The sequence below is a fragment of the Salmo salar genome, chromosome ssa06 (assembly GCF_905237065.1).
Source record: "Salmo salar chromosome ssa06, Ssal_v3.1, whole genome shotgun sequence".
Lineage (NCBI taxonomy): Eukaryota > Metazoa > Chordata > Actinopteri > Salmoniformes > Salmonidae > Salmo > Salmo salar.
Window position 1 is genome coordinate 56165128 of NC_059447.1, and position 13560 is coordinate 56178687.

The 13560-nt window shown below is 44.5% G+C and overlaps 1 protein-coding gene across 7 annotated transcripts in view; it reads right to left on the reverse strand.

Annotated features, from left to right (window-relative positions):
- The window catches only part of arid1b (AT-rich interactive domain 1B), a 111794-nt gene that overhangs the window by 83960 nt on the left and 14274 nt on the right, over nucleotides 1-13560 (reverse strand). For all 7 annotated transcript variants that reach the window (XM_045720741.1, XM_045720745.1, XM_045720744.1 and 4 more), the window contains exon 2: nucleotides 11792-11995. In XM_045720741.1, the coding sequence (XP_045576697.1) occupies nucleotides 11792-11995 (204 nt within the window). The remainder of the gene's footprint in view (nucleotides 1-11791; nucleotides 11996-13560) is intronic.

A 13560-nucleotide genomic window follows, 5' to 3' on the forward strand; every position in this document is an offset into this window, starting at 1 on the left:
ACGTGTTCGTGAGAGTCTCACCTTAATACAGAGGGGAATTAGTGTAGCCCAAACTGTTGGAACGCTACAGGCAGAAGTTGGCGGATCAGACGAGTCCTGAGACGCTTGTGGGTGTCAAGGGAGCGAAAGGGAGAACACCATCGTGTTTGTGAGAGTCTCATCTTTCCATAGAGGGGTCATAATCATTTGTATGCCAAACCGTTCAGAGGCAACAGACAATGTTGTGAAAAGACAGATTTTAGGGATGTCTCATGGTCTGACAAACACCGCTCTAGCTCTTGTCACCGCAGACTTTGGAAGTGCGACGTCGGCGGACGCGGTGGATTTAGACGCATCAAAGGTTAAAAAAAAAAGAAAGTAAAAAAACAGATCTAGCCTAAACACGTGATTTCTGCGGGGGCGCGGACATCGACTCTAGCGGTTTAAATACTAAATGACTGCAGCTGATTACCAATATGTATAAAGATGGAGGAGGCATGGCTTAATCCTGCAATCACTTCAGTAGGCTTAGACCTAAAAATCAGGTGCTGCTGCCAGCGCCACCGTCTCTCAACGCGGCTCATTTACTAAAGAACAGACTGGCAGCTACCAAAAAAACCAAAGGATAGGCACTAGGAAGACCTTTGCTTAAATGAAGTGTTGGTTACTGAGACATTACAATACCAAGCCATAAACAGGGTAATGTAAGTCTCAAAGACATCTTAGCTAAAGTGTAAATGATCTATAATGAAATCAGCATGGGCATCTAGAGTTTTGGCAGATGCAGCATGCTTAATCCTCAGGTTTTTAACGGTGTGTAACGCCTTCAGACCCCCACAAAGAGCAAGGACTGATTACACCAGGTCTCGGTCCCAAATGGCACCTATTATTTTTTTACCAGGGCCCATAGGGTACTGGTCAAAACAGTAGTTCACTATAAGGAAATAGGGTACCATTTAGGACAGACCAGAGACTGCAGGATGTGAGGGAAGACACATTGAATAGGAAAGCCAGCCTGCATAATCGACAGAGGAAAATCAATTCCTAATTATCTTGAAATATTAAGGTTAATCTGTGAATGGCATCTCTAATACGGTCTTGTCTGCTCTGTTGCATCTCTTCTCTCCGTGGCGGCCATCCTCTCTCCCCCCCCGTTTGGCCACTTGTTCTACAGGAGCGGGGAACATAATCGTTATAAAACAGCACAGCAGGGTACCGGTGGTATCTGACCAGTTGAAACATCCAATTTCAGGTGGAATCCGTGAGGTAATAAAGAAGGTGTCTCAGGGCCATCTGGGGCCCGGTGCAGATAAAAGTCATTACATGCTCCATCCCTCTTGGAGATGGAAAAGCAAGCAGAGCTGACAACACTGACAGAGTCTTCAGGTCAAACAGAAAAATTCTGCCGATTTCTAATGATGTAATGGTAGTTTTCTACTATCGTTGTGATGGCGGTTTCCTTGGGCAACGTAATTTTTGTTATTTTCAAAGCTGGTGTGGTGAATATTTACATTTCGGTAATTTAGCAGATACTCTTAGCCGGTGCGACTTAGTCTGTATCAATATGGTATATGATAGAATACAACCATTTTCTCTCTCATCTTCCTTACTGACAGTGAACAGTGAACTTATCCTTGTAAAATGACTCACTGGTCTGTTAACTCCGGCTTGTAAAAGGGGAGGTTAGCTCAAATTTTGAGTGACCTTTTTTGATTGGTTCTCATATGCACGCCATTTGCATGCGCAACGCCCCCCACGCTCCCTCGTCAATTTGCTACGCCCCCACTGGAGGTAAACAAGCCAAGCCAAAGGCCAGCTAACTAAAACAGCGGAGAGAAAAACTGACAAGAGTTTTCTAAAAAAGGAGATCGTAACAACCAATTTAGAGATTAAAATAGGAGCAACTTGAAGCATAGAGCCTTTTGTGCGAAGGCAGAATGTATTGGCGGTCTTTGAGGGAAAGCCTCATTTACCAGCTAGCTAGTTCTAATCTTCAAGAAGATAGGAAAACAGCCTAGAATTCTGACAATCATGTCTGCGCTAAAAGCTGTGGCGGACAGATGACCAAATCTGAGAGGCAACAGCCCTGGGTCTCAGAGTGGCGGAAGACAAGAATGCTATATGGGAGGGTATATGCGGCCTTGTCTTGGGGAGTCCGGAGCGCTGGTTGGGGAAGACCGCAAGAGCTGTGTTGGCCTCAGTCCTATACAGCGGCAAAAAAAAAACATTGTGGTCTTTGTGGATGAAGTCCATACGACCTACAAATGGTATGTACAATGACCTAGAACTGTACTTTGACGGTATAGAACGGCACTGCAATGGATACACGTAATGTCCAAATGGAAATTATAGATGACACGTGAATGATTGAAAAGTTTTGTATTTGCACAAACATGAGTAAATCGATGGTTGTTTGCATGATAGGCCTAAAAACAAATAAAGTGATAAAACTATCATAAACGACTGGGTGACAGGCAGCATAAGGGCTGAATGAGGCACTACGGAAAGTACACTGAACAATAACATCAACGCAGCATGTAAAGTGTTGGTCCCATGTTACACGAGCTGAAATAAAAGATACCAGAAATGTTCCATAAGCACAACAAAACACACATTTTGTGAGCATTTCTCCTTTGCCAAAATAATCCAGCCACTTGACAGGTGTGGCATAAAGAAGCTGACTAAACAGCATGATCGTTACACAGGTGCACCTAGTGCTGGGGACAATAAAAGGCCACTAAAATGTGCAGTTTTGTAACAACACAATGAAACCGATTTCTCAAGTTGAGCAAATGTGCAATTGGCATGCAAGAATGTCCACCAGAGCTGTTGCCAGAGAATTTAAATGTTCATTGCTCTACCATACGCTGCCTCCAACGTCCAAACGGCCTCAAAATCACAGACCACGCCAGCCCAGGACCTCTACACACGGCCTCTTCACTTGCGGGATTGTCTGAGACCAGCCACCCGGACAGATGATCAAACTGTGGGTTTGCACAACCAAAGAAGTTCTGTAAAAACTGGTGGGGTTATGGTATGGGTAGGCATAAGCTACAGACAACGAACACAATTGCATTTGATCAATGGCAATTTGAATGCAGAGAGATAGTGTGATGAGATGCTGAGGCCCATTGTTGTACCATTCATCCACCGCCATCACGTTTTCAGCATGATAATGCAGTCATGTCGCAAGGCTCTGTACACAATTCCTGGAAGCTGAAAATGTCCCAGTTCTTCCATGGCCTGCATACTCAGACATGTCACCCATTGAGCATGTTTGGGATGCTCTGGGTGGACACGTTTGACAGTGCGTTCCAGTTCCCGCCAATATCCAGAAACTTCGCACAGCCATTGAAGAGTGGGACAACATTCCACAGGCCACAATCAACAGCCTGATCAACTTTATGCAAAGGAGATGTGTCACGCTGCATGAGGCAAATGGGGGTCACACCAGATAGTGACTGGTTCTCTGATCCACGCCCCTACCTTTTTTAAAAAAGGTATCTGTGACCAACAGATGCATATCTGTATTCCCAGTCATGTGAAATCCATAGATTAGAGATTACTGATGTTAGGGAAGATGAGCACATGATGTTCAAAAGTGGTATAAGGCAACATTTGAGTGACGGACATGAGGAGCTATATACAGTGTATTCGTTAGGTATTCAGACCCCTTGACTTTTTCCACATTTTATTACGTTACAGCTGTATTCTAAAATGGTTTAAATGTTTTTCCCCCCTCGATCTACACACAATACCACATAATGACAAAGCAAAAACATGTTTAGACTGCAAATGTATTATAAAAAAAACCTGAAATATCACATTTACATAAGCATCTTTGGTAGCTCAGGTCTCCTCAGAGATGTTAGATCGGGTTCAAGTCCGGGTTCTGGCTGGGCCACTCAAGGACATTGAGACTTGTCCCTAAACCATTCCTGCCATCCGATCCTAACTAGCCTCCCAGTCCCTGCTGCTGAAAAACCTCCCCACAACATGATGCTGCCACCACACTTCCTCGTAGAAATGGCGCCATGTTCCTTCAGACGTGACGCTTGGCATTCAGGCCAAAGAGTTCAATCTTGGTTTCAGCAGACCAGAGAATCTTGTTTCTCAGGGTCAGAGTCCTTTAGGTGCATTTTGGCCAACTCCAAGCGGTCTGCCATGTGCCTTTTACTGAGGAGTGGCTTCCGTCTGGCCACTACCATAAAGGCCTGATTGGTGGAGTGCTGCAGAGATGGTTGACCTTTGGAAGGTTCTCTCATCTCAACAGAGGAACTCTGGAGCTCTGTCAGTGACCATCGGGTTCTTGGTTACCTCCATGACCATGGCACTTCTCCCCCGATTGCTCAGTTTGGCTGGGCGGCCAGCTCTCGGAAGAGTCTTGGTGGTTCCAAGCTTGTTCCATTTAAGAATGATGGCCACTGCGTTCTTGGGGACCTTCAATGCTGCAGACATTTTTTTTGGCATCCTTCCTCAGATCTGTGCCTCGACACAATCCTGTCTCGGAGCTCTACGGACAATTCCTTTAACCTCATGGCTTGGTTTTTGCTCTGACATGCACTATCAACTGTGGGACCTTATATAACACACACACACACACACACACACACACACACACACACACACACACACACACACACACACACACACACACACACACACACACACACACACACACACACACACGTGTGCCTTTCCAAATCATGTCCAATCAAGTTGTAGAAACATCAAGGATGATCAATGGAAACAGGATGCACCGGAGCTAAATTTAGAGTCTCCTAGCAAAGGGTCTGAATACTTATGTCAGTAAGGTATCTGTTTTTTATAGATTTGCAAAGATTTTCACTTTGTCATTATGGGGTAGTGTGTCTCGGTTGATGAGGATTTATTTAATAAATTTTAGAATAAGGCTGTAACATATAACGTGGAAAAGGGGAAGGGGTCTGAATACTTTCCAAATGCACTGTACATGCACAACGCGAGAAAGAGCGAGCGTGGCTATATAGTCTGGTTTAGGAAGGGAATGTCTATGTAATGTTTTATGGAAACAAGGTGTTCCTCAAGGACTGCAAGAAGTAATGGCAGAGGTGGTTTAACTAAACAGAAGCCTATGTAGGTGTCTGTGGGGATGCCTGCCCACTTGCCCTTCAGCACAGGCATCATGACGAGATGCATGAAAGACATTTTCACACTTCAAAAGTCATTCCATGTTTGCTTCATGCATTATATTATCCTGCAAAATAGTTAATTTAGCACTTTTCTTTATCTTTACATTTGTAAATGTTGCATTAGATAACCTAAAATGTCTGACTTGAAAGATTCATCTCTTTTGGTTTTGTTGGTCATACTTGCTGTACTCTGATCTTTTTGAGCCAGACTATGATCTATTAATTTTTAGGGTACTTCATGTTCATGCATTGCAAAATTAGGGGGCAGGGAGGAAACTTGCCAGAAGTGAACATGGGTGGTACAGTAGTAGCTAGCTGGAATGCATGGGTGATTCATATCGTTGCCCTACTATGTACAGTCGTGGCCAAAAGTTTCAAGAATGACACAAATATTAATTTTCACAAAGTCTGCTGCCTCAGTTTGTATGATGGCAATTTGCATATACTCCAGAACGTTATTAAGAGTGATCAGATGAATTGCAAAGTCCCTCTTTGCCATGCAAATGAACTGAATCCCCCAAAAAACATTTCCACTGCATTTCAGCCCTGCCACAAAAGGACCAGCTGACATCATGTCAGTGATTCACTCGTTAACGCAGGTGTGAGTGTTGACAAGGACAAGGCTGGAGATCACTCTCATGCTGATTGAGGTTGAATAACAGACTGGAAGCTTCAAAAGGAGGGTGGTGCTTGGAATCATTGTTCTTCCTCTGTCAACAATGGTTACCTGCATCGTCATCATTGCTTTGCACAAAAAGGGCTTCACAGGCAAGGATATTGCTGCCAGTAAGATTGCACCTAAATTAACCATTTATCAGATCATCAAGAACTTCAAGGAGAGCAGTTCAAATGTTGTGAAGAAGGCTTCAGGGCACCCAAGAAAGTCCAGCAAGCACCAGGACCATCTCCTAAAGTTGATTCAGCTGCGGGATCGGGGCAACACCAGTACAGAGCTTGCTCAGGAATGGCAACAGGCAGGTGTGAGTGCATCTGCACGCACAGGGAGGCAAAGACTTTTGGAAGATGGCCTGGTGTCAAGAAGGGCAGCAAAGAAGCCACTTCTCTCCAGGAAAAACATCAGGGACAGACTGATATTCTGCAAAAGGTACAGGGATTGGACTGCTGAGGACTGGGGTAAAGTCATTTTCTCTGATGAATCCCTTTTCCGATTGTTTGGGGCATCCGGAAAAAAGCTTGTCCGGAGAAGACAACGTGAGCGCTACCATCAATCCTGTGTCATGCCAACAGTAAAGCATCCTGAGACCATTCATGTGTGGGGTTGCTTCTCAGCCAAGGGAGTGGGCTCACTCACAATTTTGCCTAAGAACACAGCCATGAATAAAGAATGGTACCAACACATCCTCCCAACCATCCAGGAACAGTTTGGTGACGAACAATGCCTTTTCCAGCATGATGGAGCGCCTTGCCATAAGGCAAAAGTGATAACTAAGTGGCTCGGGGAACAAAACATCGATATTGTGGGTCCATGGCCAGGAAAACCTTAATCCCATTGAGAACTTGTGGTCAATCCTCAAGAGGCGGGTGGACAAACAAAAACCCACAAATTCTGACAAACTCCAAGCATTGATTATGCAAGAATGGGCTGCCATCAGTCAGGATGTGGCCCAGAAGTTAATTGACAGCATGCCAGGGCGGATTGCAGAGGTCTTGAAAAAGAAGGGTCAACACTGCAAATATTGACTCTTTGCATCAACTTTATGTAATTGTCAATAAAAGCCTTCGACACTTATGAAATGCTTGTAGTTATACTTCAGTATTCCATAGTAACACTGAAACAGCAAACTTTGAAAATTAATATTTGTGTCATTTTCAAAACTTTTGGCCACGACTGTATACAGAAGACAGCCAATAAAGAAAATGAATAACTTCAGTGGGGTAAGGAAATGTTCAGCTTATAATTAGCTAAAAAAAAAAAAAAACATACATTTGACTAGCTGGCCAATTTCATGTTGATAGCAAGCAAGCTAAAGTTTATTAACTGGCTGGCTTTCTATGGGCTGAACAAAGCTAGCTAATGTTAGCTGTACTAGCTAACGTTCATTGTTACTTGCTAGCCACAAGATCATAATGTTTAACAGGTTACAGTTGCCTAGTGTAAAAGAGTTATAACGTTTAGAAAATGTGTGTGATGATTTTTACGCCCCAACAATGATTTTTACGCCCTAACAATGTCCCAACTCCAACAGTGTGTTCTAGCTAGCTAGCTACTGTGTGTGCTTGCTTATACCGGCAGGGCTGGCTGGAAGCGGAAGGGCGATCCTATGTAAAACAATAGATCATGATTCGTACAATTAGAAATGGGGATGGGGATATCCAACCAGCGTAGGGTGTTGCCTTGAAGTCTGAGGAGCCCCTTCATTATCATCGCTTCGTGCTGACACATCAAAGCAGCCTTTCAAGTCAGGGACGTAGAGAGGCTGGTGTTTGGGAGAGCAAGGTTAGTCTTGCTGAGTGAGAGAGGTGCACATTTTGACAGAGAGTCCAACAATGAGTCAGAGGGGTTTATAGGGAAAATGATTGTATTTGCTGTCATCTTGGTTTCTGACAGCTTCAGTGACAGAGATACTAGCATGGTGATGACAGACTGATGACAGTAAATGGACACCGTAAGACCGTTCGTGATGTCATGCTGTATCACCACCATCACTCGGACTGCCAGGAAAAAGTCTGACAGAGGGCATGTCTGTGTGCGCGCGCTCATCATGCAAAGCCCTTGCCTTCAGCCAAAGTGGAGGGCATAGTAAGCTATTATCCATTAATATCAAAATGGGTTTTCATGACAATTTTTTTCCATCACTTGGCGTTGGATCGATAACGGAAGGAATGAAATGGGGGCCATTGTGAAACAGAACAGCAGCAAAGTCCAGGCATTTTACTTCAATCAGCAAAACACTAACAAGTAAAGGATGCTATAGCATAAACGGTGTGTGTGTGTGTGTGTAAGAGAGAGAGAGAGTAGAGTGTGAGAGCTCGCATGTGAGCATTGTGTGTACTACACATAAATATTACTGCTGAGACCAAGTCCTTATTAACGGCCATTACACATGCTACGTCGGGCAGCCTAGTCCCATGGGAGTGCCACTGCCAGGCCATCTCTGGAGGAGCATTAGAGCCAAACCCAGCAGTCTGGGGGCTAAATATAGCAGCAGGGTCGTCTGACTCCGCACCCAGAATAGACTGACCCAACCCAGCCTGTCCCGGCCCACGCTCTGACAGCCATGCTGCATGTCAACAGCTCCCTCACATTCACTCACAGCCCTGTCCATCTGCACAGGGTCTGTGTCCCAAATAGCACCCTATTCCCTATATAGTGCACGACTATTGACTAGGGCCATAGGAAATATGGTCCCATTTGGGACACTGTTACAGAGTAGGGTTGAATGGCGGGAACCCGTTGACTGAGATTTACTGCCTAAAACCACTCCCTTTTCCCGGGATGATAATAAGAAATTATTAATATTAAGAGAATAGAATGAAAATGTAACTTAAAATATGCGACGTCTAAATCTGGCTCCTCTACGCCCTCTGCATGATGAATCATCAACGCTCAGGGTGGGGACAGACAGCCCATCTCGGTACGGAGCGCAGTTCACAATGCATGTAGACCTCTCTCGTCATGGTAACTTTATTTGTTGTGACAGGTAGGCCTACATTTGCTGCAGCATAGTCTATGCTACGGTAATCTAAAAAACCGAACGTGCATGTAATTGACCCATCTCCATCTAGCTTTCGGGTGTCAACTTAATTCATATTGTTGTAAAGATGTATTTATTTTTTTATTGCAGCTGCAGAGTTTTAAAAACAGCCCATCACTCGAATATAGCTGCTTTAAATCAGTGTACGGGTGAGCACTCCATCTTTCTCTCTCCATCAATTCCATTCCAATTGCATGCAAAATAGATAATCCGGTTCTAGATGAATATATAGCCCTATACACAGACACACAGATATATTCATATACACTGCTCAAAAAAATAAAGGGAACACTTAAACAACACAATGTAACTCCAAGTCAATCACACTTCTTTGAAATCAAACTGTCCACTTAGGAAGCAACACTGATTGACAATACATTTCACATGCTGTTGTGCAAATGGAATAGACAACAGGTGGAAATTATAGGCAATTAGCAAGACACCCCCAATAAAGGAGTGGTTCTGCAGGTGGGGACCACAGACCACTTCTCAGTTCCTATGCTTCCTGGTTGATGTTTTCGTCACTTTTGAATGCTGGCGGTGCTTTCACTCTAGTGGTAGCATGAGACGGAGTCTACAACCCACACAAGTGGCTCAGGTAGTGCAGCTCATCCAGGATGGCACATTAATGCGAGCTGTGGCAAGAAGGTTTGCTGTGTCTGTCAGCGTAGTGTCCAGAGCATGGAGGCGCTACCAGGAGACAGGCCAGTACATCAGGAGACGTGGAGGAGGCCGTAGGAGGGCAACAACCCAGCAGCAGGACCGCTACCTCCGCCTTTGTGAAAGGAGGAGCAGGAGAAGCACTGCCAGAGCCCTGCAAAATGACCTCCAGCAGGTCACAAATGTGCATGTGTCTGCTCAAACGGTCAGAAACAGACTCCATGAGGGTGGTATGAGGGCCCGACGTCCACAGGTGGGGGTTGTGCTTACAGCCCAACACCGTGCAGGACGTTTGGCATTTGCCAGAGAACAACAAGATTGGCAAATTCGCCACTGGCGCCCTGTGCTCTTCACAGATGAAAGCAGGTTCACACTGAGCACGTGACAGTCTGGAGACGCCGTGGAGAACGTTCTGCTGCCTGCAACATCCTCCAGCAGGACCGGTTTGGCGGTGGGTCAGTCATGGTGTGGGGTGGCATTTCTTTGGGGGGGCCGCACATCCCTCCATGTGCTCGCCAGTGGTAGCCTGACTGCCATTAGGTACCGAGATGAGATCCTCAGACCCCTTGTGAGACCATATGCTGGTGCGGTTGGCCCTGGGTTCCTCCTAATGCAAGACAATGCTAGACCTCATGTGGCTGGAGTGTGTCAGCAGTTCCTGCAAGAGGAAGGCATTGATGCTATGGACTGGCCCGCCCGTTCCCCAGACCTGAATCCAATTGAGCACATCTGGGACATCATGTCTCGCTCCATCCACCAACGCCACGTTGCACCAGGAGTTGGCGGATGCTTTAGTCCAGGTCTGGGAGGAGATCCCTCGGGAGACCATCCGCCACCTCATCAGGAGCATGCCCAGGCGTTGTAGGGAGGTCATACAGGCACGTGGAGGCCACACACACTACTGAGCCTCATTTTGACTTGTTTTAAGGACATTACATCAAATTTGGATCAGCCTGTAGTGTGGTTTTCCACTTTCATTTTGAGTGTGAGTCCAAATCCAGACCTCCATGGGTTGATAAATTGGATTTCCATTGATTATTTTTGTGTGATTTTGTTGTCAGCACATTCAACTATGTAAAGAAAAAAGTATTTAATAAGATTATTTCTTTCATTCAGATCTAGGATGTGTTGTTTAAGTGTTCCCTTTATTTTTTTGAGCAGTGTATAAATAAAGAGAGATATATATATCTATGTCCTAGCCTACCTCTAAGGTAACAAATGCTACGCAGTATTAGCCTTATATTTAGCTACTTAATGATAGATGCATATTATGCATAATAAGCTTTGAAATAATAGCCTCTGTCTCTTGCGCAATACGCACACACCGGTGCTCCGCTGGCATCTCTCCTTAAAAAAGGCTTCTTAGCTCTTAGAGACCCAAGCAGGAAAAGCTAGACTAGAATAGCTTGCTGGACATTTATTTTGGCATTTCTTATACCAATAGACTATTCGAAGAGGGACGCAAGCTCTTGTTTGTTGAATGTTAAATACAGCAGCCAATATAACTCAAGGGGAGTTTGAAAGAAGAACGAACGCGCAATGGCAGTAGGCTATAGCCGTTATTTCGTCAGACCCATAGGCTAACCATTCAATATTCGTGAAGAGAAGTGAAAGCCTTCTGCGTCTAATTCTAGTCCAAAATTATTCAAGGATGTCATTAGAATAAGGACATTGAAACTTGTTTCATTTAGGGTAACAGTTGAAAGCGAGGAAGGAATGAAGCAACAAGAGCGAGAGGAGGAGGAGGTAGGCTAATAACATTAGGGGAAATATTATGAAAGATATACAGTACCAGTCAAAATTTGACACAACTACTCATGAAAGTTTTTTAAAAATGTTTTACCATTTTCTACATTGTACAATAATAGTGAAGACGTCAAAACTATGAAATAACACATATGGAATCATGTAGTAAGCAACAACAAAAAAAGTTATATCAAAATATTTTATATTGGAGATTATTCAAAGTAGCCACCTTTTGCCTCGACAGCCTTGCACATGCTTGACATTCTCTCAACCAGCTTCACCTGGAATGTTTTTCCAACTGTCTTTTTTTACAGACCCATGCCTTGTGCCGGTTGTGATTGGACAGCAGGCTGGGGATTGACGAGCCCTCTGCCTTTCAGTTACTGGTGTCACCAATGAAAGGGGTCCCGATGCTGTTTCTAGTTAAAGTGAACGCGTAGCAGTAGCCCAGTCTGTAGAAGAGTAGCCTACTCTGGGCAGATATTTAGGTAGGGGTAAAATGACTAAATGAAAACATACCTGCTGCTGTTGAGGATACTGCATTCCACTCATGCCCACCTGACCCCTCCCGTGCATTCCCATTGGATAGCGGTGAGGAGAAGGCGATCCGTATGGCTGGCCAGGGTAAGACCCGCCCCCGCCCTGTTGTTGCTGGGAGTAAGGGTTGTTGCCTATGCCATAGAGCTGAGAGCGCTTCATGGCCATGGCCTCCATGGGTGGCACCTAACAGAGAGAGAGGGGATGAGTTGGAACATGGTAGGGCTTGTGTTATAAACATTTAACACTTGAGGTTATAGCTTGCAAATTTAAAATGTCTCTCTTAAACTGGGCATACACTACACAACTTCTAAAATCTTAACTTCGATGGGCTCACATTTCCCGATTTCCTTGTCCCAAATCTTTCATTCCATCCATCCTCAACCCCAGGACGGTGGTGCTCACATTCCCTAGTTAATCCTGCCCTGGTTTCTCGGTTGTCGTAGGAAATAAATGCAGACACAAACAGTGATCTGCTTTATTAGTGTGCAGATTATTATGTGCCAAAACATCAAAGGACACGGAGGTTTTCATTTTTTATTTTACTAGGCAAGACAGTTAATTAAGAACAAATTCTTATTTTCAATGACGGCCTAGGAACAGTGGGTTAACTGCCTTGTTCAGGGGCAGAACGACAGATTTTTTACCTTGGCAGCTTGGGGATTCAATCTTGCAACCTTTCGGTTACTATTCCAACGCTCTAACCACTAGGCTATCTGCCGCCCCAAGGTGCAGAATACGGAATGATCTTTTTGGTTTCTGTCATGGTAGGATGCAAACGTAGTATTGGTGGAGTTCGTTTTGCAAGGCCCGGTGCCCCGTGTGGGTGGAGATTTGGTTTATGGAATGGTCTAAAATGAGCAAACGCCACCCATCCGGGGCACCGGGCAATGTAAAATGAACTCGCCCATTGAAAAGGCAGCCATGTTCTCTCCACAGCTCCACCAATCGGTCTTCCATCACCTCGGTCCACAAGGTGAGTGTTGTTTTTCTCTTCACCATCGTTTCATATATAAGTCGGTTAGGACTTGCCAAAGAAAATTGATAGCAACATGGTCCAATCCTGACTATCAATACTCAAATTCCAGTATGAAAGCTGCCCAGTATTGAAGTAGACCTATTCCCCATGTCCTGCAAACTACAGAAGTATTTTTTTTATATCTCAATGAAATCAGCAGAGCCCTATCAACTGGCATGAGGATGGCAGACATGGGTTTAGTGGTTGGTAAAGATATCCAGGCTAATGTGCCGTCAAGTGCTTTGGGAGTCAGGTTATTCTCTCAAGAGACTCGGCAGGCTGTGCCAAACAAAATAAAAAAAAAAAAAAATAAAATGCGCAATTCAAGCAAATCTTTTTATGTCATTGCCAAGTTCACGCCAATTGAAGCACCACTTACAGAAACTGTGAGCATATCGAGAAAGCCTGAGAGGCCACTTTAAACGAGCAGTCTAAGTGTCAGCAGTCATGCCTGGGCACCCTGAGTTAACACACACGGGTAAGGTAGACAGCCTATTCTGGGGAAGAAAAAAACTTTTAAAAAAACTCAGAAGGGATTCTCCTCAATGAAAGCATGTGGAGGATGTTGCACTAACATTGTCTTCTGTAAAATTACTGTACATCTGGCAGTGTCCAAATTAAATCAATTATTGTTGGGACTAAGAAACAAAAAGACCAAAACAACCACCAATCAAATGTACATTTCCCAGAATCCAGCATGGAAAACACAAATGGCTAACAGTGGAAAAAGAAA